The 27,156-nt window shown below is 39.1% G+C and overlaps 1 protein-coding gene and 1 long non-coding RNA gene across 4 annotated transcripts in view; both read left to right on the top strand.

Moving 5' to 3' along the window:
• Nucleotides 1-27,156, top strand: part of NALCN (sodium leak channel, non-selective) — a 249,670-nt gene that overhangs the window by 199,019 nt on the left and 23,495 nt on the right. For 2 of the 3 annotated variants that reach the window (XM_055702433.1, XM_055702432.1), the window contains exons 18-30: nt 470-543; nt 13,984-14,085; nt 14,526-14,595; nt 15,832-15,923; nt 16,087-16,209; nt 18,478-18,534; nt 18,907-19,027; nt 19,133-19,264; nt 21,025-21,192; nt 22,365-22,469; nt 23,175-23,281; nt 25,114-25,234; nt 25,319-25,417. In XM_055702433.1, the coding sequence (XP_055558408.1) occupies nt 470-543; nt 13,984-14,085; nt 14,526-14,595; nt 15,832-15,923; nt 16,087-16,209; nt 18,478-18,534; nt 18,907-19,027; nt 19,133-19,264; nt 21,025-21,192; nt 22,365-22,469; nt 23,175-23,281; nt 25,114-25,234; nt 25,319-25,417 (1,371 nt within the window). The remainder of the gene's footprint in view (nt 1-469; nt 544-13,983; nt 14,086-14,525; nt 14,596-15,831; nt 15,924-16,086; nt 16,210-18,477; nt 18,535-18,906; nt 19,028-19,132; nt 19,265-21,024; nt 21,193-22,364; nt 22,470-23,174; nt 23,282-25,113; nt 25,235-25,318; nt 25,418-27,156) is intronic. The other variant, XM_055702434.1, reaches the window with a different exon arrangement.
• Nucleotides 5,606-13,058, top strand: LOC129735375 (uncharacterized). The gene is made up of 3 exons (XR_008730954.1): nt 5,606-10,465; nt 10,560-10,621; nt 10,724-13,058. It is a non-coding gene; the product is annotated as an uncharacterized LOC129735375 (long non-coding RNA).

Here is a 27,156-nt window from a genome sequence, read left to right as displayed (position 1 = left end):
TGGGATAGGGAGGCTAAAAGCTGTGACGTAAGGCTATGGTTTTATACCAGGGGTCCTCAAACTTTTTAACCAGGGGGCCGGCGCACAGATGCAGCGGCAGGCAGTCATCTGCGGCTGCTTGGTTTCCACCCTCAACCCCCGCAGGGGGGTGCGGGGGGGTCTGTAAATACCAGGGGCCGGATTGAGGACCCTGGGGGGACGTATCCGGCCTGCGGGCCGTAGTTTGAGGACTCCTGTTGTAGACATTCCTGAAGGAATTTGCTGTATGTGACCATCTTGATCTTATCCACCATCCTTTTCCTGGAAAAGGACATCCATGCCACAGACTGTGAAAAACAGCTTTATAATAGAGAACATTGTTTTTAATTTTACATACATTCAGCATCATAATGTTTCATTGGTCTGTCACATACACATGCTATATTTTACAGCAATTAAAAAGTACCCTGTCTTTTTCTTAATTTTATAGCTCCGTAAATCTGTTTTCAGCATCAGAGCAAGAAACCTTCTAGAAAAAGAGACAGCAATCAATAAAATTCTAAGGTAAGAGTCAGCAGTGATTTGATATTATTTTAACTGTCATAATTTCTCATGATCTTGTTTTTCATGAACATTACTGTATGTATAATATTTATAATAGTGTATCACTTTGTAGTAGATCTGTTGTTTTCACTATCAAACATAAATTGCTCTTTTCTCTGGCTATATTATATGCTTGAACAGCATCAAGAGAGATTTCTTCAGTATGTATTTGAATTCTGTGTCATGCAGAAAGACCATGTTTCAGGTCTTTTCACTTTTTTCTTGTAAATTAACCAAAAAATATCTCTTCATAAGCAGTGTTATTTTGCCTGAAGAATTCCAGCCTAGTTCTTGCATATATATGCACATAAATATTCGAAGGTGATGTACACTAGAAAGCATACACTACAGCTGATCGTATTCCAGGTAGGAAATGTACAATGAATATTTCAGAACTGGAACTTCTGCGGGAGGATTTCCTGAATGTTTTCATGATGATCACTCTTTTTGGTATTCCTTATTGAGAAGGTACTCAGCATCGTACTGAGTATTTACATAAGAAAATGGTGCAAGCCTAAGTCTCCAAGACCCATGTTTAAAGTTATCATATAGCTAACACCATGCCACAGGTTTTCATGCCACTATTGGTTTTATATTATAATGACTGTCATTGATATAAGGTGCATTAGCAATGCTAACAATTTATAGATCATTCTTTTTTTTATATTTACATTCTCACCAAAGCAGGTGCATCTTCAGAATGTAGTGGATGAATGGTCCCAGGTAAATACACAGTATAAACAGGAATAACTGATCTGACAAGTCGCAGCTGTGGGATTAGATTAAGTATGGCAGTGTTTTATGAGGAGCAGTGCACTAGAATTCAGTATGATTTCCGAATTATGAGGTTTCTTGAAAAGTGCCTAGTAATTACATGCCATTTGAGAAATATTACAGCTCTAGTTCTTTTTTAATACTCTATAAGAATACAGCACAGGGAGAACTATAAAAATTAATGTGAATCTTTATCTGTCTTTAAACCCACAGTAATGAAAAGATAAACAATTACTAATTCTAATGAATGCTCTTTGTCAAAATAGTATTAAGAAATGTAACTACAAGATCATCAGTATTCAATTTTAACAAAACTTAGGGCTCTATTTGTAAGCATTTATTTCAGTTACGTTAATGTATCTTGATTTTACAACCATCACTGTTAGAGATGAATAAATACAAGTCTATTTGTTCTAATAAAAAAAAACGTGGCTTCATAGCAGTGTTTTAGTAAAACATTTGTACTGAAATTCTATGTTATATTACAACTATGAAATGTTATTGACACCTCTAGAGTTACACAAATGTCAGTGGTTTGCATGTTTCTTATACTGTACCACAGAGGAAACATGTAGACAAAGAGGATACCCTACTTTTACATTTATTCTTTTTTCAAACTGTGACATCTGTAGGGGTTTCATTCTTTCTTACATAGAATAAAAAAAATAAATACTGCAAACTGAAATTCAGAATTCTGATTCATTCTTCCATCAGCACAGAACTTTCTCCTTTTCAGGACAAGTCTGAAGCAGAGTGGGAGGAGAATTGAAGCTGTTAAAGGAAAAATTCACACAGATGTGGGTACCACTAGGCTTGCTTTAATCACAACTCAGAGTTGGGCCACCACCTCAGTGAGTGGCAGAGAACAAAGGGATGCAGCACAGCTTATATACACTTATCAAATCATTAGCCAATGTCCCAAGTGTTTAGGGGTTTCCTTTGGTCTTGCAGTTCTGCAGATCCATCACCTGACTCTGTCCCAGCTGATTCATCTATTCGGTTCCAGTCTCTACCTCGGTTCCAAGATGCTCCTCAGATCATCATCTCCTTTCTACCTCTTTAACTCACACAATCCGTCAAACAGACTTAGTCTTTGAACAAGCAATTCCCATTCACATATACTATTTTTTCTAAAAACACCTGTGTTTCTAAGAGCACCTGTGTATACAAAGCGATCATCGATTGTTTCTCTATTCTCCTACTGATTAACTTGACTAAGTTTTAAACCAGCCTTGGATTAGGGCTGTACATGGGATGAGGCCTGGTTCTGCCATGTAGCAGCTTCAGCACGTTAAAATTCTTAATTCAAAATACATTTTCTTCAACAGAAGCAAACTGCTCTTTGGACTTCACAAAGTTCTCAGAGGTACCAGGACAGAATCAGAAATCAGTTCTTCCAGCTTCAATCCTGCTGACTTCCAGTCGGTCCTTCAGAGCACAGCTTGTGCCAAAGTTCTGTATCTAGGAGGACTTTCTCGTCATTTCACCTGAATTCCTTTGAAGAAAAGTTTCAGAGGCAGAAGAAGAAAGTTTTCACTTACTAATCTATTTTAATTTAATTGTTCCATTTAATCTCTTAATCTAATCTACATTTACTGTGCTTTCCCATCTACTCCCTGGGTCACTGGCAATGAACTTTTGAGGAACATGGGTAAAAGTAGGGAATTTCTATCAAGTAAGAAAAATATGGGGTCATATGTCCTCTAATGCTTTCTCGGTATGCTTGTAAGTCACTTACAAAGAGGCAGTCTTATTCTCCTCCTGATAAAAAGGAATATATACTGTTTACTGTTCCTTGTTATTGCCTCATGATTGTTAAATAAGGTCTGAACTGTGACATCTCCAATGCATCTCTTCCAGCATAAGAAGATTTTCTTCATGGTATATCTGGCGGGCATGATGATGGAGAGCATTGCCAGTGATGTCCCTGCTGGTTCTGAGCACTGCCAGTGTTTCCATGTTGATGCCAGTGTTGATGCAGGGGAGTTTTACAAACAAAGAAGTGATAAGAAAGGATAAAATTTGCAGTTGAAACTTTGGATTCCATTCAAGGAATACAGGAAAACTCAAACTCACAAGACATGAGAGATTCTTTTTCATATTTTTGCTTTTGTTGTAAATGCTGTATACTGCTTAATAAAAGTGTCTGAGTCTCAGCAATTCAGAGTATCTGACAAAAGAAGAAATGGTGTTTATGCCAAGAACAGTAAAAGATAACTCAGGATGTCCCTTCTAGCATCTTTTTAATTTTTGTCTACCTGAATTAAGAAGCATTTATCTGAAGCAATGCCTCTACACAGTAAAGCTGCCCGTGGGCAACTTCAGCTTGATCAGATTGCCATGCTGAAAAGAGAATTTTATGTCTCTTGTAACTTAAGTCCACCTCTTACCTTTCCCCCCTACTTTTTAAACCTTGTCAAATTGTATTTTAATCAAATTCTGAATGTTTCAACATAACCAGCTGCATAGGAGTATGCATTACACAAGTACCTTTATGTCTGTCTTGTGCATCTTCCTCTATCCAAACCTTGTTTCTGTCTTTATATACTGCAGTTTGATATCTTCCCTAAGAGGAGAAAGAAGGGCATAAATAGCCCTCAGCCACCCAGAGTGACAGTTCATACATTCAATAGCAGGTGTCTCACCTGCTCATCTAATGTTACATTATGCAGCAAAGCAGAGGTCTCAGGTCTTTTTGGTTTTCTTCAGCTTTCTTACTGCACTCTAGGGGAACTCTGTTTTCTGAACATGCCGGATTAGAAGCCAATGTTCACCTTGTCTCCTTAAGGTCTTGGTGCAGTTAGCCCTGGGAACAAAGTCAAGAATGTAGCAACTGCAATCCTGGGTACTGTGACCAGTAAAGATTTGCTTCACCCCTGCCAGTGTCAATGCACAGAGGGGCTTAAGTCTCACATAAAGCCATTCTGAGGACAAGGACTTCACCCTTCCAAGGAAAATGAAACAAGAGTTACAGACCATTAGAGCAGCTTCTTCAAAACACGATCACATTTAGCAGTGCCTCTGAATTACAGACAGCTTCATTTCTTTCTGAAAAATATGATACATTTCCCACAGCAGCAATAACCACTGCTAGCAATTGTAATTCCTCCTGCGAATCTTCAGTGTTTCCCACTTTTGTCTCACTACCTTGTGATTACTGCTTTTCATCTTAAGAAGGAGTTTTGTGTCTGTGATTCTTCTGACCCTCATTCATTGTGGGATCATTATTTAAGAATGCATGTTTAGTCCTTTATTAGTCCCACTGACTTTCTGAAGTAGAGAGGGTGGAGAATGTCCAGTCAGAATGTATGTAAGTCAGTCCAATCGCTCTCTAGTGTTGAGGATAAGTTGTAAACAGCACAGGATGGTGGCGAAACAGAGGAAATTTAGAGTAGTTTCACACAGTCCAAAATACAATCAAAGTATCAGTAGTGCAGAACCTGACTATTAAACCCTGCTTGACAGAAAAATTCAGGCTGGAAGGGACCTCTGGAGGTCATCTGGTCCAGCCATGTCCAGATGGCTTTTGAGTATCCCCAAGGATGGAGGCTCCACAACTTCTGTGGGCAACCTGCATCAGTGCTTGGCCATCCTCACATAAGGAATTATAGCCTTGATTTATAAATTACAAGGACTAACTTAAAACTTCTTATCAACAGACCAAAGATGATCAAACTTATCAAAACCACAAAAATTCATTTTATTATAAAATGTCACAGCACTAGCAAAACTGGCCAGCTGCAACAAGGCTTTTACCACCCCATACCAGATAACTTCAATAAGTAGTTTCCACACCTTGCCCCAGCACAGCTACCAATCCCCCACAAGATTTCAAAAGTTCATCTGCTGTCCATGCTGTTTCTTCAGCCTCTCCAGATCAGTCCACCCTGCTTCTTGTCTCTGCTGCATCCAGATTCTTCCTTCTCCAGGCTCCTCTTCCAGCCAGCCTCTCCTCATCTGGGCACCCTTCTCCCAGGGCCTCTCCTTGGCTCTCCTACATCCAGGGTGCACACCCTCTCTCTCCTCCCTCTGCTTCATCTAGGTCTCTCTTCATCCAGGGCTCCTCTTCCATACCCCATAGAGCAGGGGTCCTCAAGCTTTTTAACCAGGGGGCCAGCACACCGATGCAGTGGCAGGCAGTCATCTGCGGCTGCTTGGTTCCCCTCCCCACCCCCCCCCCCCCGCAACGGCGCAGGGGGGTGGGGGGTGTCGGTGTCTGTAAATATGGGGGGGGGGGGGGGGGGGCATATCCAGCCCACAGGCCATAGTTTGAGGACCCCTGCCTTAGAGCTATTTACCTACTTAACAGAACCAGCCACAGCTGCACATTATCCACATCAGCCAACCCACCGCCCCTGAAGCCAGCCCGCAGCTGTATGTTATCAATGTTAATTAACCTGCCTTCATTCCTCTATAATTCCTCTACAATAAAATATATATACTGTCACAGTTTGGGAAACTAACAGTTATTTTTTTGAAATTAGAAGCTTTTTGTTTGCTTTTCATTACAGCTGATGCTATAGTCAAACTGTAAACTGATGTTAGGGAAATGCAATAGGGTTTTCACTGTTCTAGTCAAGATTTGTCTGATGTGATACTGGACCTGAGGGAATAACATAGCTCACGCCTAAATGGAGCTTCCAGTTTCATAAACAGCTAATTGAGTGAAGTGCATTTATCTTATGTTTGAAACTAAGACTGCTATGAGTGCATCAGGTTGGGGGGGCAGAGAATTTCTTGAATTCAGTATCCAGTTCTACTAATTTGCTAGTATGCTAGAAGATAATTCAGCCTATGTTCATACAAGTATTTCTGCTAAGTACAGTGATTTTTTTTTTTCTGAATATTAGAATAAGAAAGAAACAAGATTCTCTGTGCTTCTCGGAAATTTTATAAAGTCAATCCCTGAATAAATTCTCTCTGGACACTAATACAATATGATACACCACCTCTCGTAAGAGGATGAGCAAACATTTTCATTAGTTTGTTTATTACAGGACTGTAGACATGTTGGTCAGAGAGAACTTTGGAGGCCATGTTTTCCAGCTGTGCACTTCAAGTAGGACTGTTACTAACCCTGGATCAGATCAGCCTCTGCATCCTCCACCTGCTATGGTTCCAGCACTGTGTTATCCTGCCCTTATAGAGAGGGTTTTCCTGATGCCCAGTGTGAACCTTCCAAGCCACTGCTTCTGGCCATTGCTTACTGATCTGTCATCTCACAGTAACAAAGAGCTTAGCTCCATGCTTTGACCTCGTCTTCACCAAAGTAAACAAGACCAGCTCTCTAAAGTCTCTCTGAAGGTCGTGTTGTAGGCCACTGATCGCTTGTGCCTGCTCCTGTGTTTCAGTGTCCCTTTTGAAATACCCAAAAGTGTGTCCCAGGGCCAGTCTCTCCAGCACTGAGTAGAGGAGGAATAGCAACTTCCCTCAATCTGCTGGCTACACTCCTCCTTTAATATAGTAACCCGTTTGCCTCATTGATGGCAGGAACACCTTCATCCAGTTATCATCCAGGTAACTCCATCCCATCTAGACTCAGCGCACAATGCAAATCCTATATCCTTTTCCTCAGCCAGCCACTCCACAGCCTTCATAGATATGTGGAGCTATTCTGCACCAGCTGTGAAACTGCATACTTCCTTGTCCAACTTCCTGAAGCTTTTGCTGCCTTGGTCCTCAAGTTTGTCAGGGTTCTTCTGGTTTAATGCCCTACTATTCAGTGTGTGAAACACTGCTTTTCACTTGCCCACATACCCAGTCATTTCATCTTGATGATGATGATGATGATAGGGTTGAGTGCTTATGAGTAAGAATCAAGGGAAAGGCCATCAAGGCAGGTAACATGGTAGTAGTCTGTTGTGGGCCACCCAACCAGATAAAGAGGCAGAAGAACTATTCTAAAAGCAGCTGGGAGAAGTCTCACAGTTGCTAGCCCTTTTTTTCATGGGGGACTTCAATTTACCAGATGTCTCCTGGAAATACAATACAGCAGAGGGGAAATAGTCTAGGAGGTTCCTGGAGAGTGTGGAAGGCAATGTCCTAACACCACTGGTGAGGGAGCCAACTAGGGAGGGTCCCACAGTGGGCCTGTTGTTTGCAAACACAGAAGGACTTGTGGGTGATGTGATGGGTGAAGGCCATCTTGGGCATAGCGATCATGAAACAATAGTTTTCAATTCTCAGAGAAGTAAGGAAGCCAGCTAGCAGAACTGACACCTTGGAATTCCAGAGGGCAGATTTTTTTGGCCTGATTAGGAGACAGGTTGACAGAGTCCCTTGGGAGGCAGTCCTGGAGGGCAAAGGAGTCCAGGAAGGCTGGGCATTCTTCAGGAAAGTAATAAAGGTACGGGAACAGGCTGTCCCCATGTGTCAAAAGACAAACCAGCAGGGAAGAAGACTGGCCTGGCTGAACAGAAAGCTTTGGCTGGAACTCAGGGAAGAATTTGTGACCTTTGGAAGAAGAGGCAGGCAGCTCAGGAGGACTGCAAGGATGTCATGCCATAATGCAGGAAGAAAATTAGAAGAGCCAAATCCCAGCTAGAACTTAATCAGGCTATTGCCATAAAAGACAAAACAAATGTTGCTATAAATATATTAGCAACAAAAGGAGGGCTAAGGAGACTCTCCATCCTTTATTGGATGCAGAGGGAAATATAGTGACAAAAGATGAGGAAAAGACTGAGGCACTTAATGCCTTCTTTTCTTTACCTCAGTCTTTAGTATTAAGGATGAGGGGATCGAGTGCACCCTCACTAAGTTTGCAGATGATACCAAGTTGGACAGCAGCGTTGATCTGCTTGAGGGCAGGAAGGCTCTGCAGAGGGATCTGGACAGGCTGGGCTGCGGCCGACTGTATGAGGTTCAACAAGGGTCAGTGCCGGGCCCTGCACTTGGGTCACACCAACCCCATGCAGCGCTACAGGCTTGGGGAAGAGCAGCTGGAAAGCTGCCTGGTGGGAAAGGGCCTGGGGGTGCTGGCTGATGACCACCTGAACATGAGCCAGCAGTGTGCCCAGGTGGCCAAGAAGGCCAGCAGCATCCTGGCTTGTGTCAGAAACAGTGTGGCCAGCAGGGCCAGGGCAGTGATTGTCCCCCTGCACTCAGCACTGGTGGGGCCGCACCTCGAATCCTGTGTTCAGGTTTGGGCCCCTCACTGCAAGAGGGACACTGAGGTGCTGGAGCGTGTCCAGAGAAGGGCAGCAAAGCTGGTGAAGGGTCTGGGGCACAAGTCTTGTGAGAAGCTGCTGAGGGAACTGGGGTTGGTTAGCCTGGGGAAGAGGAGACTCAGGGGGGACCTTATCGCTCTCTACAATTGCCTGAAAGGAGGCTGTAGGCAGGTGGGGATCAGTCTCTTCTCCCAAGTAACAAGCAATAGGGTGAGAGGAAATGGCCTCAAGTTGCACCGTTGGAGGTTTAGATTGGACATTAGGAAAAATGTCATCACTGAAAGGATGTTGAAGCATTGGAAGAAGCTGCCCAGGGAGGTGGTGGAATCACCATCCCTTGGAGGTATTTAAAAGACATAAAAAAATGTGGCATTTAGGGACATGGCTTGGTGGTGAACTTGGCAGTGTTAGCTTTACAGTTGGACTTGATCATAAAGGTCTTTTCCTACCTAAATGATTCTGTGCTTCTGTGATCATAGAAGGCATACCTTTGGTATTCTTTATTAGAAATTTGCCTACATTAAATAACTGACTTGTATCAGTCAGCTCTAATTCACTTACAACAGGTTTCTCTGTGTATATTTTATGTTTTAAGAGTGTGATTTGTTTCTTCATAACCGTGAGGCTTTCAAACTATACATTTCTCGGAACAAATGTTCCAGGTAAGCCCAGCATATGAGGTGCTGGGCTTTTGTACCATGTTTTTCCCAGAAAAAATATTTCAGTCAAGCTCAGCTGATGATTGTTGTCACCAGAATCAAACTCCAGACTTGGTCACCACCTTCTTAAATCTCTACAAGTGTATGACTTCATTTGATTTCACCTGCCTCCTGCAAAGACAAACAAAAAGAAATACTGGAATGCACGTATTCATTGATAAAAGGTTACACTTTTTTGTGGGGTTTATGCCAAGTGACCACCATGTTATAGATCACTGTAAAGCGTTGTTGTGTAGTAGAGTCAGTGGGCTATGGAGTCTCCCACACCGCAGGTATGGAAAAGGTAGTTAGACAAACAGAATAGTGTAGATATCATTGATCCTTGATATCATTGAGAAGTGATAGGCTAGGTGGCCACTTGAGGTTCCTTCTTCTCCATCCATTCTACCAATTCTTCTAGAATCTATAGATTATATAATCTGTAATCTAAGGAAAATAATTATTATACAAACATGTGGTAGAGGAGAAGCTGAAACAGCAAGGCAAGAATGAAACAGCAAGGCAAGAATGAAACAGCAAGGCAAGAATGGCAATGAGAATACAAAATGGCTAAAGGAAAGAAAGTATGCTACCAGAGTTCAACAGGCTGAGCAGACATTCACAAGAAAAAATGTGACTGTTTGTTTTTTTCTTTAGAGGCATATGGAAGGTAACAAGAAAAACCATGGAAAACAAAAAACATGTATTATCCAAGTTGCATTAATAATTCATTTTACCAGCCAAATTCAGGTTTCTTTAAAAAATATTATAGTATATTACGCCATATTGAATTAAATTTATAAAATGAAAGGGAGAAACACTAGAACAGCTGTCAGGTGGATTCATCATGAATCTTAGGTTGTCATATTTAACCATATGTTCCAAGTTAGATGGAAGTATAATGAGAGCATAGAAGGATTTAGTAATGATAGCTATAGTGAAAACAGTGCTGAATGAGGCTGATAACTGGGTGTTTTACTGAAGCGTACCACACTGCTGAGACTTCAGTGTGAGCATGTTTCAGGGAGAACAAGAACAAAAGTACATAGTAATATATGCAGTTGCTGGAGTTACTACGTAAGTATTCACTCATTAAAATAATACAGAAAAACAACTAATTGGTATTATATTGGAATGCAAGAAGATGAATAAACAGTTGCTGTGGAAAGGATGCCTCCCTAAAAAGTCCAAGCATGAGCCTATGCATACCCTCTGCAAGAGACCTCAGAATATTCATTAAAGGTATAGTATTTTGAAGTATTGATCAAAGCATTTAACATTTTACATTAACTCAAAGAATGTTACTTGAACACTCTGCTCACCACTTATTTTTCAGGAGTCCCAAAGCATGAAATATTTTGAAGTACTTAAAAGTTTGGACCTCATAATTGTTCACAGGTAATATAAACTATGTTGTATCCCAATATCATGTTGTTCTGTATGGTCTTCACTTGTAGCCTGGCTTTTTGGTAACTTACCAAATTGCACTTTCTTTTTCAGGATATTTTATTACATTTGTGCTTTTCAAGGCAAATTTGGAGCATGTAGTTTGCAGCTGCTAGACTGTATTCAGAGGTCTGCAAGGCGAGTACAATGTCCAGAAGCTTGACATATGTCTTGTCTCTTCTTTGTTTCCTTCCTCCACAACTGATCGTAAACCTAATACTTCAAAGAGACGGTACACGAAGGTGGAAAGGACGATTTTAGCGAAAAAAAAAGGTCATTTTGCCTGCATTGTTCAAAGAAAGGTCAAAAGATTCTGACCAGATACAGTTACATGAAGATATATCAAGACAAGAAAACATATTTTTTTAAACTCAAATTTGCAAACCACATCACACTAAATTTTCAACACAGTGATTGTCCCAGGTATGGGATTCACCTCCAGATTACCATATCTGCCTGTGAGACAAGTGATGACCTCTATCATCTAGTTGATAAATGTCTAGTCAATGCAGGCAGTGAAGAGCAGTGAGATCTTTAGCTGTCTGCTTTATCTTTGCATGCACACAATATGATTATTTGAATAGCTTCCAAACATTATTAAGTTAATTGACCAAGTGTTCAATGGAGTTATCTACATATGGACATGTAGTAATGTATGAGATACCAGAGGATGTCCAAAACATCCTCTTGAGGATGGCAGGTAATACAGAAATTTGTAGGGGACGCGCACCCTGCTGGAGCAGTATCTGGAAACAAGGCAAAATACTCTGAGGCATGGCAGTTGGCACTGACTACCTCTGTGCAACCCATTTAACAGAGTCCTGCATTTCCACTGATTATGAGGGCAGCCTAAACACGGCTCACGTGTAGGCACTGAGAGTGAGCGCCTAAGTGTTAGTGGCTACAATAAGAAAACAAATCCTATTGTAGACTTCTAAATTGACAACTCTGCAATTCTGAAAACTTCATGGCACCTGCCGCCTTTGTCAAAAGTCCCCAAAGGTCTGTAAATCTACGTGTCTAAGAGGCTGAAAAATATCCAGATCCTGAGTCAAAAGGATAACAAAGCATGTCTTTTACTAAGAGTTAATACAGGGAAGATTAAGGCAGTAATACCCATGAAGTGGAAAATGCCGGGAGAGGGGCTGTCAAAAGTAGCCTCGGCCTTTTCAGCACAGCATCTTTTTCTCAGAAAACACAAAAAGTTTCTTTGCAGTTACTTGATAAATTTCTGATCTTTGTGCTATACAACTGGCATTTCATTATTTCTCTGTTGACTTCAGTAGGAGCTGCAGGACTTCCAGAGTTATTGAAAATGAGGCAATGGATATAAATTCTAAATATGGATTTAGGAATCTCACAGTCTTTCTACAGGTGTTAGCCTTTATGCGTGCCCACTCTGTATAGGAAATGGCTAAGTGTATTTTGTTATACCGTCTTGTTCTTTAGTCATGAAAAGAATTTATTGTCTGAGCATTTAATGTTGTCTTTTATTACAGACACTAAGTGTTTATATAACTTGGTATTCAAGTAACCTGTACAAAGTTGTACAAGGACATGAAAAATTTATGTGGCAGTTACTGTTTTTATGTCAAGAAAATAATTTCTAGCTGTTAAAAGCAGAACACAATAATTGATATTCACAGGGGAAAAACAGGTAAGTTACCCTCTTTCTCACAGCAAGAAGCCTCTACACAGAAGTCAGGCCCAGAACTTTTTATTGTCTCTGCTGGCAAAAACTGGATTGTCATTTTAATGGAGTTAGGTAGGATCTTTCTTTAGGAAATAATTTTTGTGTTGGTTTTTTTCCCCCCAAGAAAATTGCACAGGCATTCAAATGATCTCTCTGTTGTCTTCTGACAGTGTTATTTAGTGTCATCCTCCATAATATAATGCTCAAAGCACAGTGGTGTTCAAACAGTCATTATTTGGCTAAGGTGAGCTGTGTTTTATAAGATACACAGTAATTTTCTTAAATGGCATGATGCTTCAGTTCAGCGTAGTGTAACCTAGTGCCTTCTATAACAAGTGTAGCACAACGCGTTTTTCTAGCATGCTAGTATGATTGGCAGTGATGACACTGACAAGCATTCTAAGCTTCTTTTTGTTCCAGATCTCCCTTTGGATTCCTACTCATGTAATTTATGTGTTTAAATCCAAAAGAAAGAGAAATAGCAGAGAAGAGTGAAAAACAAAGTCACAGTGGAGAAAGAACATGCCTGGGACACCTTTTGCCATCAAGCATGATCATCCCATGCTGTCAAGGATAGCATTTATCTAAGCCTTACAGTAGATTGGCAAATAGAGTGGTTACTCCAATAGCATGTTGGGATTTTGCATGTTTTTTTAAAAAATGGAGATTCAGTTCATTAAAAAGTATGAAATATTACCAGCTGGGTCTTGTGTTTCTCTGAATGATTGCATAACACAGAATGAGCAATGAGATGTGCACTGTATAAACTAAAAATTGCAGCATTCCTGGAAAGTTAAAATATTTTTCCAGTGTTGAAATTCCATTTCTCAGCCATTGGAGGATTTGTGTGAGCTCTGTTAGTGGAACTCTCTCTTTTTCTTCAACAAGTCCATATTTTTGTAGCCATCAAAATAAAGATACGCGTGTTCTGTTTAACTGTAGCACACTTAGCAACCAACAAATACTTGTTTCTGCCAAAATATGTAAAATGTGTTTGCCGAAATTCAGCAAAAGCAAAATGAAAGTAAGTAAACAAGTGAAGAAACCTACACAACAAAATGCTGCAAGGTGAATGCATTCCCAGACAGCAGACATTTCACATCACAGGGTATCAGGAATGTGCAGCTTTTCATTTCAAGCTATATATGGTCCCAGTTACGTAGAACAACAATCAAAGATGGGCTGTAAGTCCTGAGTGTGTACATAAATATTTTGCCACATACATCCCTGAAATGGAGCTCCCCTAAAATGACAGCTATACTTGTACTATTCCCTTCTTTTCTGCTGAGAAGCTGGTTTTACTGATGATTAGTCATTGTTTGACCATTTTCACACTTAGCAAAGTCTTGAGGGACCTTAAATCCTACAGCAAACTGAAAAAAATCAATGATGGCCCTTGCTAAGGCATGGAAAAGGTTCATGAGGTGACCAGTTATGTTGCAGAGTGAGGACCATTGCCTTGGAAATATGTTTTCGTGGAAAGTCCATTGCTGTTTTAGTTATCTGTTGAGCTGCACATTTGCTTCCCAGAAAGCCAAGCTGATTTATCTGAATGCAGTACCTTGGAAATTATAATTTATACTGAAAACTCTTGTGTCATCATCATTGTATTTCTTTGTAGGGCCTGCACTAGACAACGCATGCTGAGTGGATCCTTTGAGGGGCAGCCTGCAAAGGAAAGGTCAATACTTAGTGTCCAGCATCACATACGACAAGAACGCAGGTAAATGTGGACAGAAGAGATGGTTTAAAAACTTTCTTAAAATAAAGGTGACAAAAAGAATTACATTTGAGCAATACCTAACATGAAAACCTGAAATTACTTACTTGTACAAAGAACTGAATTCTACATTCTTCACTGTAACCATAATGAAATTCATTGTACTGTATCAATGGAGAAAATGCCTTTTTATTTCAAATGTCATTTCCTTCACCAACTACAAAGCTATCAATTTAAGGATCAGAAGGAAAGAAATTGGCTTATGTTAGACCGGATTGAAAACAATTGAAGAACAAACATATAAGCGTCTGATGTTAGCGAGAGAAAAATGATAAGAATTTGAGATATTGGTTGGCTGGAGAGCAGTGCTTTATAATGGCCATCCTATAAAGGTCAAAATTTCATCTTGAGATGTATCGTTAAATTGATTATGATTGTTTCAGGTCACTGAGACATGGTTCCAACAGCCAGCGAATCAGCAGAGGAAAATCTCTTGAAACGTTGACTCAAGATGTAAGTCCTCATAGAAATGAAGAAATAAGAATGTATACTATATAATAAACACTTGTCTAAGAATAATGTCTATTTATGATCTTGTTTACAGTTTGTCTTTTGATATCTTGAAATAATAAAACAAATAGTGCAACTGCATCAGAATTATCCTCAATTGACATGGTTAATTCACTGATTGACTTTCTGGTTTTGAAACACTTGTTGAGATAGATTTCACTGATGTTGGAGACACTACATTAGGAACACGGCAATTGCTACCCAGGACACCTTAAAAAGCCTTACTTTGGAATTATACAAATCAGTCAGGCTGGCAAAACAGCACTTCAAAATTTCTGATGGAAGTTTAACAATATTTTTCAAACACCAGGACTGTCAGGCAAAAGGACAAAGACTAAAGAATAGTAATCACGGATTCCACTGTGCTATGTTTTATGCAGTTAAGTGCATTTTCTCTTCTGCAAATTCATGATAGTTTGTGGATATCTGCAACTGTGAAAATTCAAGGGGCAATATTAGTCCTTCTATTTCCAAACTATGGCAATCATTCTCTAGACGTGCTTCATACTTAGAAACAACTGCATATGAAGTAATTAATGAATTTCCCTGCATGGTGGTAGAAAGAAGCTATAGGTAACTAATCTTATAAAGCAGATGTAGATTTGGCTTGTGTCCAATAGTAAGGGTAACACCCAGTATTACCCCTCCAGGATTGCTCCAAGCTCACTTAACTCTGAATAGTAATACTGATTGTACCCTCAAGCTCAGACATAATGTCCTCCCTCCCTCTCCCCCTCCCTGTGCTCAGCAGTCACTACCTGCATGTTCTGTGCAACTCAGTGCCTGGCAGCACGTATGGCAGGCTTGGGAAGCTGAAAGGGTGTCTAAAGCCTTTTCTTTCCCAGTCTTTGCCCTTAGTAACTTTGATGGTATTCATTCCAGTTCAGAGAGATCAGCTGAGCTTACGGGACCTTTGCTTTTAAAGTTAAAAGTCGCATTGGATGAGACTTCACGCATGAAATTAAAACTGAAATTAACCTTGATGAAAATAAGCAGCTTTGTGCTGTAGATGATAGAAAATACTGTATAGTATGCTTGACTGGGTTGATGTGCAATGCATTTTGAAATACAGATTTTTCATTTGAATCATTCTATGTAAAATACCATATCTTGCTTTCATCTAACATTAAAAAACAACAACCCACGAACCTCATTTAAAAGGAATCATTTTGCTTCTAGCATTCCAACACAGTGAGATACAGAAATGCACAGAGAGAAGACAGTGAGATAAAGATGATTCAAGAAAAAAAAGAACAAGCTGAAATGAAAAGGTATTTAAAAATCAAAAGTCTGCGTGCACACTTTTCTGTATTAGGAGTTTTCTGCATGAAGTAAAAATATTGAGAGTCATAATGAAAAAAGAACAAATATAAGGGATATTTTTGCCAGGTGTAGTGCATATCAATTAATAATTTATGTTCTGTCTTTCCAAAGGAAAGTCCAAGAAGAGGAACTGCGAGAGAATCATCCATATTTTGATAAACCACTTTTCATAGTTGGTCGTGAACATAGATTCAGGAATTTCTGCCGAGTGGTAGTACGAGCTCGCTTTAATGCGTAAGTTTAATCCATATTAACAATTGGCTCCAACAAGAGTTTACATTAATGTCCTCAGAAATCTAGGTCTGACTTTTATTTGGAAAGGAAAACTGCATATAATGTGGTCACCACACGAGCTGGCAGTCAGTTGCCTATAGTATAGTATAATCTTGCTGTTGGAAGAAAGGAAGCAATAAAATGCTGTGTAAGGGCAGACACATTTGAGCAGTCTGCGATGCCGAGATGGGACAAGACTGTGGGGAAACTGTAGGTGTGAACTGAGAGGAAAGGCTAATGTTTTATACTCCCATTTTTAGACCTTGGGGAATCAGCTTGCTATTCCCTTCCTATTCCTTATCGTGAGGCAGGAAGTCCATAACACCAACAGTTACTCAAAGAACAGAAAAAGGTGAAGGGAAATGAATCACACCTATGCTCACACAAAGAGTCCTTAGCCCATAATTAGAGACCCAGAATGGGATGGGGAGGTGTTCAACTGTGGGAGGTAAAAGGAGAAAAGCTGAGACCAGATGAAAGCTGGGAAGACTCAGTAACTAAACTGTAGGTGTATGTGAGTGTGGCGGGTACAGATTTATGTACAAGCAGCTTGATATAAAATCATCTTATAGCTCTTCTTTTAAAGCTCTGTGGCTAGCACTCTAATTTTGGAGGGTTAATGGTTGTCATCTTGCAAACACTGTGACAGAAGATAGCCCAAGACTATGAGCTTGGCACTTGGAAGACCTGGTTTCAGCACCTGCTTTACTATTGATTTTCTCTGTACCCTTCAGCAAATTACTTCTAGGTAGAAGAACAGGAAGGTTAGATACTTCATTTTTACAATACCTTATGTAAGTGTTCTGCCACCTATGTAGAAGCATGTCCTTGAGTTAGGTGCCTGCTTTTCTATGCAACTGCTAACTTGATTGCAGTTTGCTTGTCCACAAAGCAGTTGCAAATTAAAACAGCAAAACAAAACACACAAACATGCATTCCAATCCACTTGTCAAATGCACATCAGTGCCTCTTAGCATTGTGGAGTGCCTGAGGGTAACAGGATATTTATATTAACAGTTTAATTAAAATGTTTGCAATTATAAGAGTAAACTGATTTTGTTAAACAGACATTGTTTTGTTTATTCATTGTCCCACCCAGCTTGCCAAGCAAGTTGTCCTAGGTATCTTTTTTCAAACTGGAAGGTTATGTATTTTCTTCTAGTAAAAAAAGGCTGAGGAATGCCACTGTATACAATGTTGGGAACAGGTAAGAGCGAGCTTAAGAAGACCCAAAAGTCAGTTGGTTCAGTGGAAATATTCTGTATTCTGACTGGTGTAGGTGGGTGAACCTGGCCTGTGGCAGTTGCCTCTTTTTCTCCTTGTGTGCATCTGGCATTCCTGTAATTCATAACCATGAAATTTCTTCTGGTGGTAATACCTCAAAGTCAGGTCAGTCCATTTTTCACTTTAAGCTCGGCAAGGAAGTATGGACTGTAGGATATCTCAGTGGAGATCCTGTCTTGGCATGATTTGCTACAAGGATTCAAAAGATAAGTAAAATGTGCCCCTAACCACTGGGTCAGGGTAGGCTTCTTGGGTAGGATTCTTGTAGCTCCTCCTGCTGAAGCCATTCTGCTTGGTACGAAAAGGCTAAATAATTGCTGAAGCAAGAACTTAACTCACATCATGTAGATATGTGCTTATTACTCGTAGGGTGGTTCTCACTCTCTCTGGCTGCCTGATGGGTGTTTGAATATGGTAGGTGAAGCACAGCAATTTCATAGGAAAATTCAGACACAGAAAATCTAGAAATATTCATCAGAAAATGACTAAAGAAGTAATAAAAGAAGTAGGGCTTGTGGAAGGATTTTTTTCTTTTTTGTGTCAACTGAGGGTATGGTCCAAGAGGTTTCGAAGTAAAAGGAAAGAACTTCTGAGGAAGCACTTCAGAACATGAAATTCAGTAGCAGGTAATCCTCCCCATCCCCAAGAAAAAAACGAAATTAAATTCTTGCTTACAAAAGCAAGACCCAAAAAACTAGCAGTGTAAAGAATCATTACAGGAATTGCTGGTAGGCCATGAATTAAAGTGATCCTAGCTGTGTTGATGATGTGACTAAAATTGCATAGAATTAAATGAAACTTATACAGGCATTTAAAATTAAGCCAAGATAAAATGTAGCCTTGTTTTTGGATATAAATTATTTTGAGGAGATGGATGCATGATATAATTATAATGCTGACTAAAATAAAATGTAAATGACTGTGTCTTTTTTTTTCTTTTTATAGTTCTAAAACAGATCCTGTTACTGGAGCTGTGAAAAATACCAAATACCATCAGCTTTAGTAAGCACTGCAAAAAAGTAACTTTGCTTGGTCACATAAGCCTGCAATATAAGTGTGTGAGCACACACATGCATGCATGTGTGTATGTGTGCATGCACATGTGTATTTCTTTTTTTCCCAAAAAAAGATTTTTCTTTCCATGGAGTTGTTTGGCCAGTAGGATTAATAGGAAGAGGATTTTTTTATCAGACTTTTCTTCTTCACTTGCATGCAACTTCCCTAGTTTTACTACACATTTCTGAAATATAGTAACATACTCCTCAGCTTAATTTATTTTTCTTAGGAAAGCACTTAACTGTGGTGTAGACACAATACAAGTGACACAGCACTCATGGCATTTCTGTAACGGTTATCCTTGCATATTCTTTGCAGTGACTTGCTGGGTTTGGTTACTTACCTGGACTGGGTCATGATCATTGTTACTATATGCTCCTGCATTTCCATGATGTTCGAATCCCCCTTTAGAAGAGTTATGCATGCTCCAACACTCCAGGTACTGTCTGCCACTGAATCATTTTACATTTAATGAAGCACAGTCACCTTGGTTTTCTCCACCACCCATTCCTAAATTATGACTATTCTCTGCTTTTGTTTTCAGATTGCTGAATATGTGTTTGTAATATTCATGAGCATTGAGCTTAATCTGAAGATTATGGCAGATGGCTTGTTTTTTACGCCAACAGCTGTGATTAGGGACTTTGGAGGAGTTATGGACATATTTATATATCTTGTAAGTTTTTTATATTTTGGGAGGTTTCGTAATTTTGGTATCTTTGGATATATAAATGTTTGGTAATGTTAAAAAGTTTGGCTCTGCACCTTGGTGCAAATGCGGTCCTGGAATTTATATACAAACACCACTGCTTTCATGTGTAGTCCTGTCAGTTATGTATATGAATACTTATTTGGACATCTAAAAATCACACTTACATGTGATATGCACCTGGCATTTTAGTGTAGGGCCATTATATGGCCCCTTTTAATTGTTTATTTGTTGATATGTTTTAAGTACCAGACCTGATTTCATTCCAAAGTAAGCTCAAGATCTCTGACCTTGCTTCAGCGTTTGTATGCAGAAGAACCTTTATTTTATCTAGTTCTTAGCCATTCATTGCTCAACAGCACTCCTGCTTTATAGAAGGCTTTTCAAAAGCCTCTACCATTTGACAGAAGGGCACTTCCTTGTTGCTGGTATTGCTGTAGCAGAAAGAAGGCAAAGTAGCATCTTTCTGTATTCCATACCTATCAGTAGTGGTTCTCAGGAAAAAATTGATACACTGTTTTCTTTGTCCCCTAGAAATTTCTTGCACACCATTCAGATAGAAGGGAAAGAGGTCCTTTCTTCTTCACATACGGCAATAAACACCACAGAACGTGTCAAAACCAGTGCTCAGTATAATACAGTATGCAATATTTTCCAACTGAAGAAATTACTAAACAAAATGGCTTTGATGGATTTAGATTAAATCTTTCAGAGATTAATCTACCAGACATGTGCTGCATAAAATTTGCCACAATCAGTTTGTATCAAAGATTCCATTGTTAGCATAAATAAAAATACGCATACTTATACAAAATTCCTACTGCAGTATGCATAATCATTGTCTGCATTAGGTTCTTGAATCTCTAAATCCCTCTGTTTTGGTCTGAAGGAAAATTTAGCGTTGTAGCTTGGATATTCCAAATGTGCCTGTGGTGATCTTAAAAGAATATGAAAGTAAGTCAAATGCACTAGCAACTCTTTTTGTTTCGGTGGGGCAGCTGTCTTTTACCACTGTTGCTTTTAACAAATTGTATGGTGTTTGAAATCATACCGGTGATACCAGCTTGATCCTCCATTTTTTGTGCACTTTGTAATACTCTCATTTCTGTCCCCCTATAATAACACTGACTTTATAAATACTTTTTACAAAATAATAAGAAACAGGTTTATAATCAATAACCATCTGTCAGAAATTGTTCAGGCTACAGGACACAATTATGCTGTTTGAAAACACTTTTGAATGTGTAATACTCGCATGATAAAACCACCCAGTAACAAAACTACTTACGCCTATAACAAAGTGGTAGGAAAAACTGGCAAGGAAACTGTTAAGACTTTCCAGGTGAGGATATTTCAGTTACTCAAGACAGAATCTCCATTTGAAATGAGAAGGGAGGAGAGAGATGCTGCTGCCTGCTTCAGTTTGTGTCCCTGCTCTGAATCAGCCAATTTGATTTATTCTTTTGGAACTGATCCATTTGCTGAAAAGAATCAAGTAGATTTGGAGTCAAAGGGGAAGACAGAAGCTGAATCTGATGCCCATTAGTTAGGACAGTCAGCCAGGCCACAGGATATCCAAGTCCTCTTCTAAATTAGGGGTTTTTTTACCTTAATCTTCCCTTTAATTTTAAGGAAGCGTGTTTATTGATCTTCTGTGCTGTGTCAGTGTCAAGTAAGACATTGTAAAGCTAATACTTTTTTGCCTTTTCCTGCCTTGTCTCCTCAAGGTGAGTTTGATATTCCTGTGCTGGATGCCCCAGAATGTCCCTGCCAAATCTGGAGCTCAGCTCTTAATGGTACTTCGCTGCCTCCGGCCTCTTCGAATTTTCAAACTGGTCCCTCAGATGAGGAAAGTGGTGCGAGAGCTGTTCAGTGGCTTTAAGGAAATCTTTTTGGTATGTGTCTGTTATTTTGTTCTTGCAAAAAAAAAGACATGGAGAAGTACTACGGTAACATTTTGCTATCATGTTTTTCTTTTCTAATCTTTTCTCCACCGCTGTCTGTTTACTTTTCATTGTAGCTACCTCTGCAGGTGATTACAGAACACTTTAAAAATTAGGAATATAAATAACTCATTTACATTTATACTGAATAAAGCTGCTGTAACAATTCTTCTATAAATTATAGTATTCTTTCAACATATATTTGGCCATAATTACATAAGAGGACTACTGAAATAAAGTCTACCCATTATTCACAGTTCTAGTTGGGGAAGAAAGGTGAGAAGTGTAGGGTATGACAGCTTGGCAAGAACTAAAGTAAACCTGGTTTCCAAGCTGAGGGTCTGTCCATCCAAGTTTTTTGAGAGGCAACCAAAGATAAAAACAGTTGTTCATCACAGATCTGGATCTTATTATTATGTCATCGTTGTTATTATGATCATGATTATGCACTTATAGTAATAATAATAATAATGGAGTCTGTGATTGCTTGATCAGAACCTAATTTGTTGTCTTGGGACCATATGTGATGTTTGTCAGCCTAAACAACAGGCATTTTGTTCCTTAACAGAATGCTGTATTAGGTCAGGTTGTTATAAAAAACTAAGGTGCAAAATATATTCAGGCAGCAATAAGAGCAAGGACAAAAAGTATAAAGCTTTTTAGCATTTCATAGATACAGTAAATATGTGAGAGAATACATCAAAATTTGCTCCTACATATCTTTATTGTAGCTATACTGGAATTAAATATCTAACAATGGCTTACTCATTAATTAGTAAAGCCTGATTAAGCAAAACAGAAGCAGCACATATTTAAGTATGTGAAGAATTCTCTTTAAAGTGAATGGCAGTTCTTATGCATACAGAATTTAGCAAGTTGGTACACTAAGAGCAAGAAATCTTTGATCCTTATCTACAATTCTTAGATGCTATGTTAATAATAATACATATAATAATACAGCACCTGGTTACTGGATCAGAACCTAAAGTAACATGTCTGTCACAAAAGCCGTATCTCCAGGTTTATGCAACAAAATGATCCTCCCTGCACTTCACCGAAGGAGCTGACCTCCTTTTTCAAGTCTGCAGGAGGAGAGCTTGACAAGTCTAACTTCATCTTTACAGGTTTCTATTCTTTTGCTGACATTAATGCTTGTTTTTGCAAGCTTTGGGGTGCAGCTCTTTGCTGGAAAACTGGCTAAATGCAATGATCCACACATCATCTCTAGGGTAAGAACTGCTTTTCTGCTTCAAAATAATAGTATGCTGTGCCATTTCTGCCTGCTGGGGGAAGCAAGTCAGGGAATCAGAGCTATTATATGAGAGATGGAGATCTTGGGCACTTTGTTGTTCAGAAGCAGGATGATGGACAGAAAGGTGGTAAAGGAGTGGGCAAATGAGGGTGAATCTGGGTTTTCATGTAAAAAAGTAAAGCACATCCAAATATCAGGAGACGTCTGAAAAAGCTGTCAAACTCATGCCATATTATTTGCAAAGGGCTGGATGTCACATGGAATTAACCATGGAAAATGACACCTATGGATTCTTAGGTCAGCAGCAAAGTTAAGCTGCTAGAGGTTAAAAGCACTGGGAATGCTGTGTAGGTTACATGGAGAAAATTAGCTGTGTTTCTTACTCTATTTGGAGAAATATCATCACCAGAAGAGAGGAATAGTCTTTAGGAAAGAGGTGAAAGACTAGGTAGTCTTGCAAAATTCAAAGCACTCCGTTCTGGAAGGAAAAGGGGTCTTTGGATTCTTCCCAAGATGCATTTTTCATTTTGGTAAAGGTCCATGACTATTAATCCCAGACCTGTAAATAACCTTTCACTTCTGTTTATGTTGCTTCCCTATGGCAAGTGTGCTTCTATACTGACATTTCAGCATTTCTCACAAGCCATTATTTAATCTCAGACTGTGGTTTATTTCACTATAGGAAGATTGTCATGGCATCTTCAGAATAAATGTAAGTGTTTCCAAAAATCTCAATTTAAAGTTAAGACCTGGAGAGAAAAAGCCTGGATTTTGGGTGCCACGGGTCTGGTGAGTTGCTACATGTTGGCCTATCTTTCTTCAAAAAAGCATCTGTTAATGTAGAAAATGGCTCAGATGTCATGGCATTAAACTACTGATGAAGGGGTTTTATTGTAAGTCAAGTTATAGTAAGAGTAAAAATTCTGGTATTTTTAGTAAAAAGCCAGATATATGAAACTTTTCCACACTTAAACTGCTGTTCTATTCATAAAGCAGAAAGGGAAAAAATACCCATAGGTATTGAACCTAGACAGGAATTAGATGTGATTGTTATTACAGTGGGAGTTATTGTCTTGAACCAAGATTATCACTTCATTGTTCCTTAGTACTATTGTGAAGACAACCTAAGAGCTCTACATCACAACAGAACCTAAGAATAGATAGGAAAAGATGAGAAGAAAGGTAAATAAACCTGCCTACAGCTACCCATAAAAACGAAAAAAAAAAGAAGAGCAAGTAATGTCTAAAGCCATTTCTATGGCCATCAACCATGCCAGCTAGCAGCTTCTTTCTGTTTCCAGTTCAGGAAATCCTTGTGGTCTATGTGGTGCAGTAGTGTAGTAAAATTTATTTAAAAGCTAACATTACATTTCTGATTAGTATTCTGGTTAAGTCCATTGAGTATTTCCCAACACCTGAACAGGCAAAAAAACTTTCTTTTTAACTGTTTACATTTTTTAGTTGGTTGACATTTTGCAAAATCAGCTTAACAACTACAATTATTTTAATTGACTATGTGTGTGGATGAAGAATGTACCAGCAGTGGTAGACTCAGAGCCATCCTACACTAATGAAATAATATGCTGTGATTTGAACAGTCGGTGAAACTCTGACATCTGCAGAAGTCTTTGTTTCTGTATGCTTCAGAAAAATTCTTCCACGAGTAAGCAAATTCAGTCCTCTTCAGCCTGATCCAGAAATAAGCAAAAACTGTCTTAATCAGCATAACTGTAAACTTTGGGGAATGTTTTGTTGTTGCAGAAAAATATTTTACCACAAGGACGTTTATACCACCTGTTGGCTGTGTCAGGCCACATTTTCAAGAGCCAGATGCCAATCTAAGGGCCACATTTAAAAGAAATATCTACATGTTAGAGCTCTTTTTCACTGAATGATTGGATTTTCAGAAGCACCAAATACTTAATAATCTTCTAAAATACAACTATTTACCTCATAAACTGTTGAAAACACTTGAGCTTCTTGAATTATCTGTCTCAAACTGTAGACAGAGCAATGTGCTAACCTAGCCCAGAGAGGGTACTTCTAATGTTCAGCTAGAAACATCCTCTTGAATATCAACTGTTACAAAAGGTCAGAACATATGGTGTAGGAAAGTCAAGAAGATGTGATGTCCTCTCAGTAAGTTTTGCTTTAGATCATCAGCTCCTGATGATAATGAAATGGGGAATCACATTTTCTAAATGATTTCGCCAACTTTGGAGTCCAAATAATTTTATGTGGGTTTGAGGCTGGTCTCCTTCACTTATATTTATTTTATAATCTGGCCAATGTCACCAGATCCATTTTTTCCTGAATGCTGAATTTTGCTAATTTCATTGACAAAAATACTAAAATGCAGGAACATCTTATGAGCTTTATTACTGTGAATCAGAGTCTGAGTAAGAAAATAAAACATACATGGGGATCAAAGAAATTATGCTGTACATATTTATTGCTGTAGCTATTTTCTTATTCTTGAGACAATTTTGAATGATACATTTCATAGGCTTTCACACCAACTCTTCAAGGTATTTAAATCTTAGTTAGACTATGAAGAATCAAGGTAACAGAAAGAACAACTTAATTGCTGAAGTTACACCTACTTATGTACTGCATTTCAGGGCAAATCCTCGGAATTTTAATTTTGACAATGTGGGGAATGCAATGCTGGCACTATTCGAAGTTCTTTCATTGAAAGGCTGGGTGGAAGTCAGAGATGTTATTATTCATCGCGTTGGGCCGGTAAGGAAACACATCACAGTCTTTGAATTCTACCACACATACTTTGATTTGTTTTAACTATTGATCTTATTTTTGTCTATTCAGATCCATGGAATCTACATTCATGTTTTTGTATTCCTTGGCTGCATGATTGGACTGACCCTTTTCGTTGGGGTTGTCATCGCTAATTTCAATGAAAACAAGGTACTGAGCGAGGTGGTTTATTGTGTGTAGGACTGGCTCTGTAAGAAACCTGAAAGTGATATTGCACTGTCTGCGTTACCTGGTAAGACTGCCTTTAAGATTGACTTACCAGTCTTACAATCTGCAAGCCTCCGAGTATGGCTTCAGACACACCTGATCCATATTTGCTACAAAACTCAAGCCTGCAATGATAACAATCCATCACACATTCTTTCAGAGCTGCCTGAGGTTATTTACAATGCAGCTGTGTTGTCACATGAGACTTAATCCAGAGCACAATGTATTTACAGATGCTGCACATTCTGCTGTTTTAGTTTGATGGAGTTATATATGCAGCAGCAGGTAAAAAGACATGTTATGCTTGTATGTTACAACTGAGGGGTCTCATTAGAGCCCTGCAATTGCAGTGTTTCAGATCCAAAGTAAAGCTGCATGGCTTTTTCTTGGCAAGCAGCAGAGTTGTAAAATTAATTGTCCATCACTCAAACAAAAAAGTAGCTAGTGTTCTAGGAAAAAAACTGCAGTTCACATGGGCTTTGTGGATTACCCTGAAAAGTAGAAAAATCTGTCCTACAGTGAATTGTTACAGAGCAGCTCATGTCTACACTTGTTAAAGATAGCATCCTGTGGATGGGGCTGCTGCATACACACTGCACAGCCCTTAATCTGACTGGTTTTTTCTGAGCCTCTTGTGGTGCCCCTGTGGCACCAAGATATAATTATTATGTTTTTTTCATCTCTTAGTTCAAAGGCCCCAAAATAATGAGTTGTCTGTGTTGCAGCTAGCTAGAGCGATATCTTTATCACTTATGGCATTGGAGGGAAAGGATGCACTCTGGGGCTTGGAGAACACAAGGTAGATGGTATGCTCATGCTGGAGACAAACTGGGTGCTGGCCATGGCCCTCCTATGGCCCTGACCCAAAATATATAGCAAACACAACTGTTGATTTTGCCCTTCAAGGAAACTACTTGACTCCTGGAAGGGAGCTGAGCAGCACACTGCTGTGTGTCCAGTGTGGGCAAGCAAGGCATTGTGAAATGAAGGCAAGCAGATTGCGAGCCAAATATATGGCCTAAAACCTCTGCCATTCAGAAGGTATTTCTGTTTGTGTGACTCCAGTGTAATTTTGGTAAGATGAAGTTATTTGTGTTAAAATACATCTGTTCTAGAGAACAAGGAGCAATGTGCTATTCATTTATTTTTTTTATTCACTAAATTTTGACTCGTGAATTAACAAAGCTGAAATTTCTCAAGTATGAGAATTCCACGGGATTTTTATAGATGCTTTTACCCCTTCCTGTTCAGCTGTGTAATGTTACTTTTCCTTTAAATGTGTCAGCTTTACACTGATGCATACAAAATAATTTTTCAGTAAGTCTTAAAAAAAAGTAAATTGTTTTATTTGAATTACAGGTAATTAAAGTATTACTTGAAAAGTTAAAAATATTTTAATGCTTTTCCTTTGTAGCTATGAGGTATTTGGCTATGTGTTTCTGTCAGGTACATCATAGTTCATGAAACCCTATTGAGATGTTAGGTGAGCATTTGTGTCATATACATTGTTTTTTGATTCCCCTTCACACTTTCCACACAAGTCAATTTCCTCAAAAACCTGTTTGTAGGCACAAGTGTAGGCCACAAGAATACCACATTACAGAGTTCTCTCTTAAATAGCTTTTGATTGTAGCTGATCAAGCATCTTTCCTTTACTCGATTGAGGTGCAGTGCATATGATG

Source organism: Falco cherrug, chromosome 2 (assembly GCF_023634085.1).
Source record: "Falco cherrug isolate bFalChe1 chromosome 2, bFalChe1.pri, whole genome shotgun sequence".
Taxonomy (NCBI): domain Eukaryota; kingdom Metazoa; phylum Chordata; class Aves; order Falconiformes; family Falconidae; genus Falco; species Falco cherrug.
This window is presented reverse-complemented; position numbering and strand designations above follow the sequence as displayed.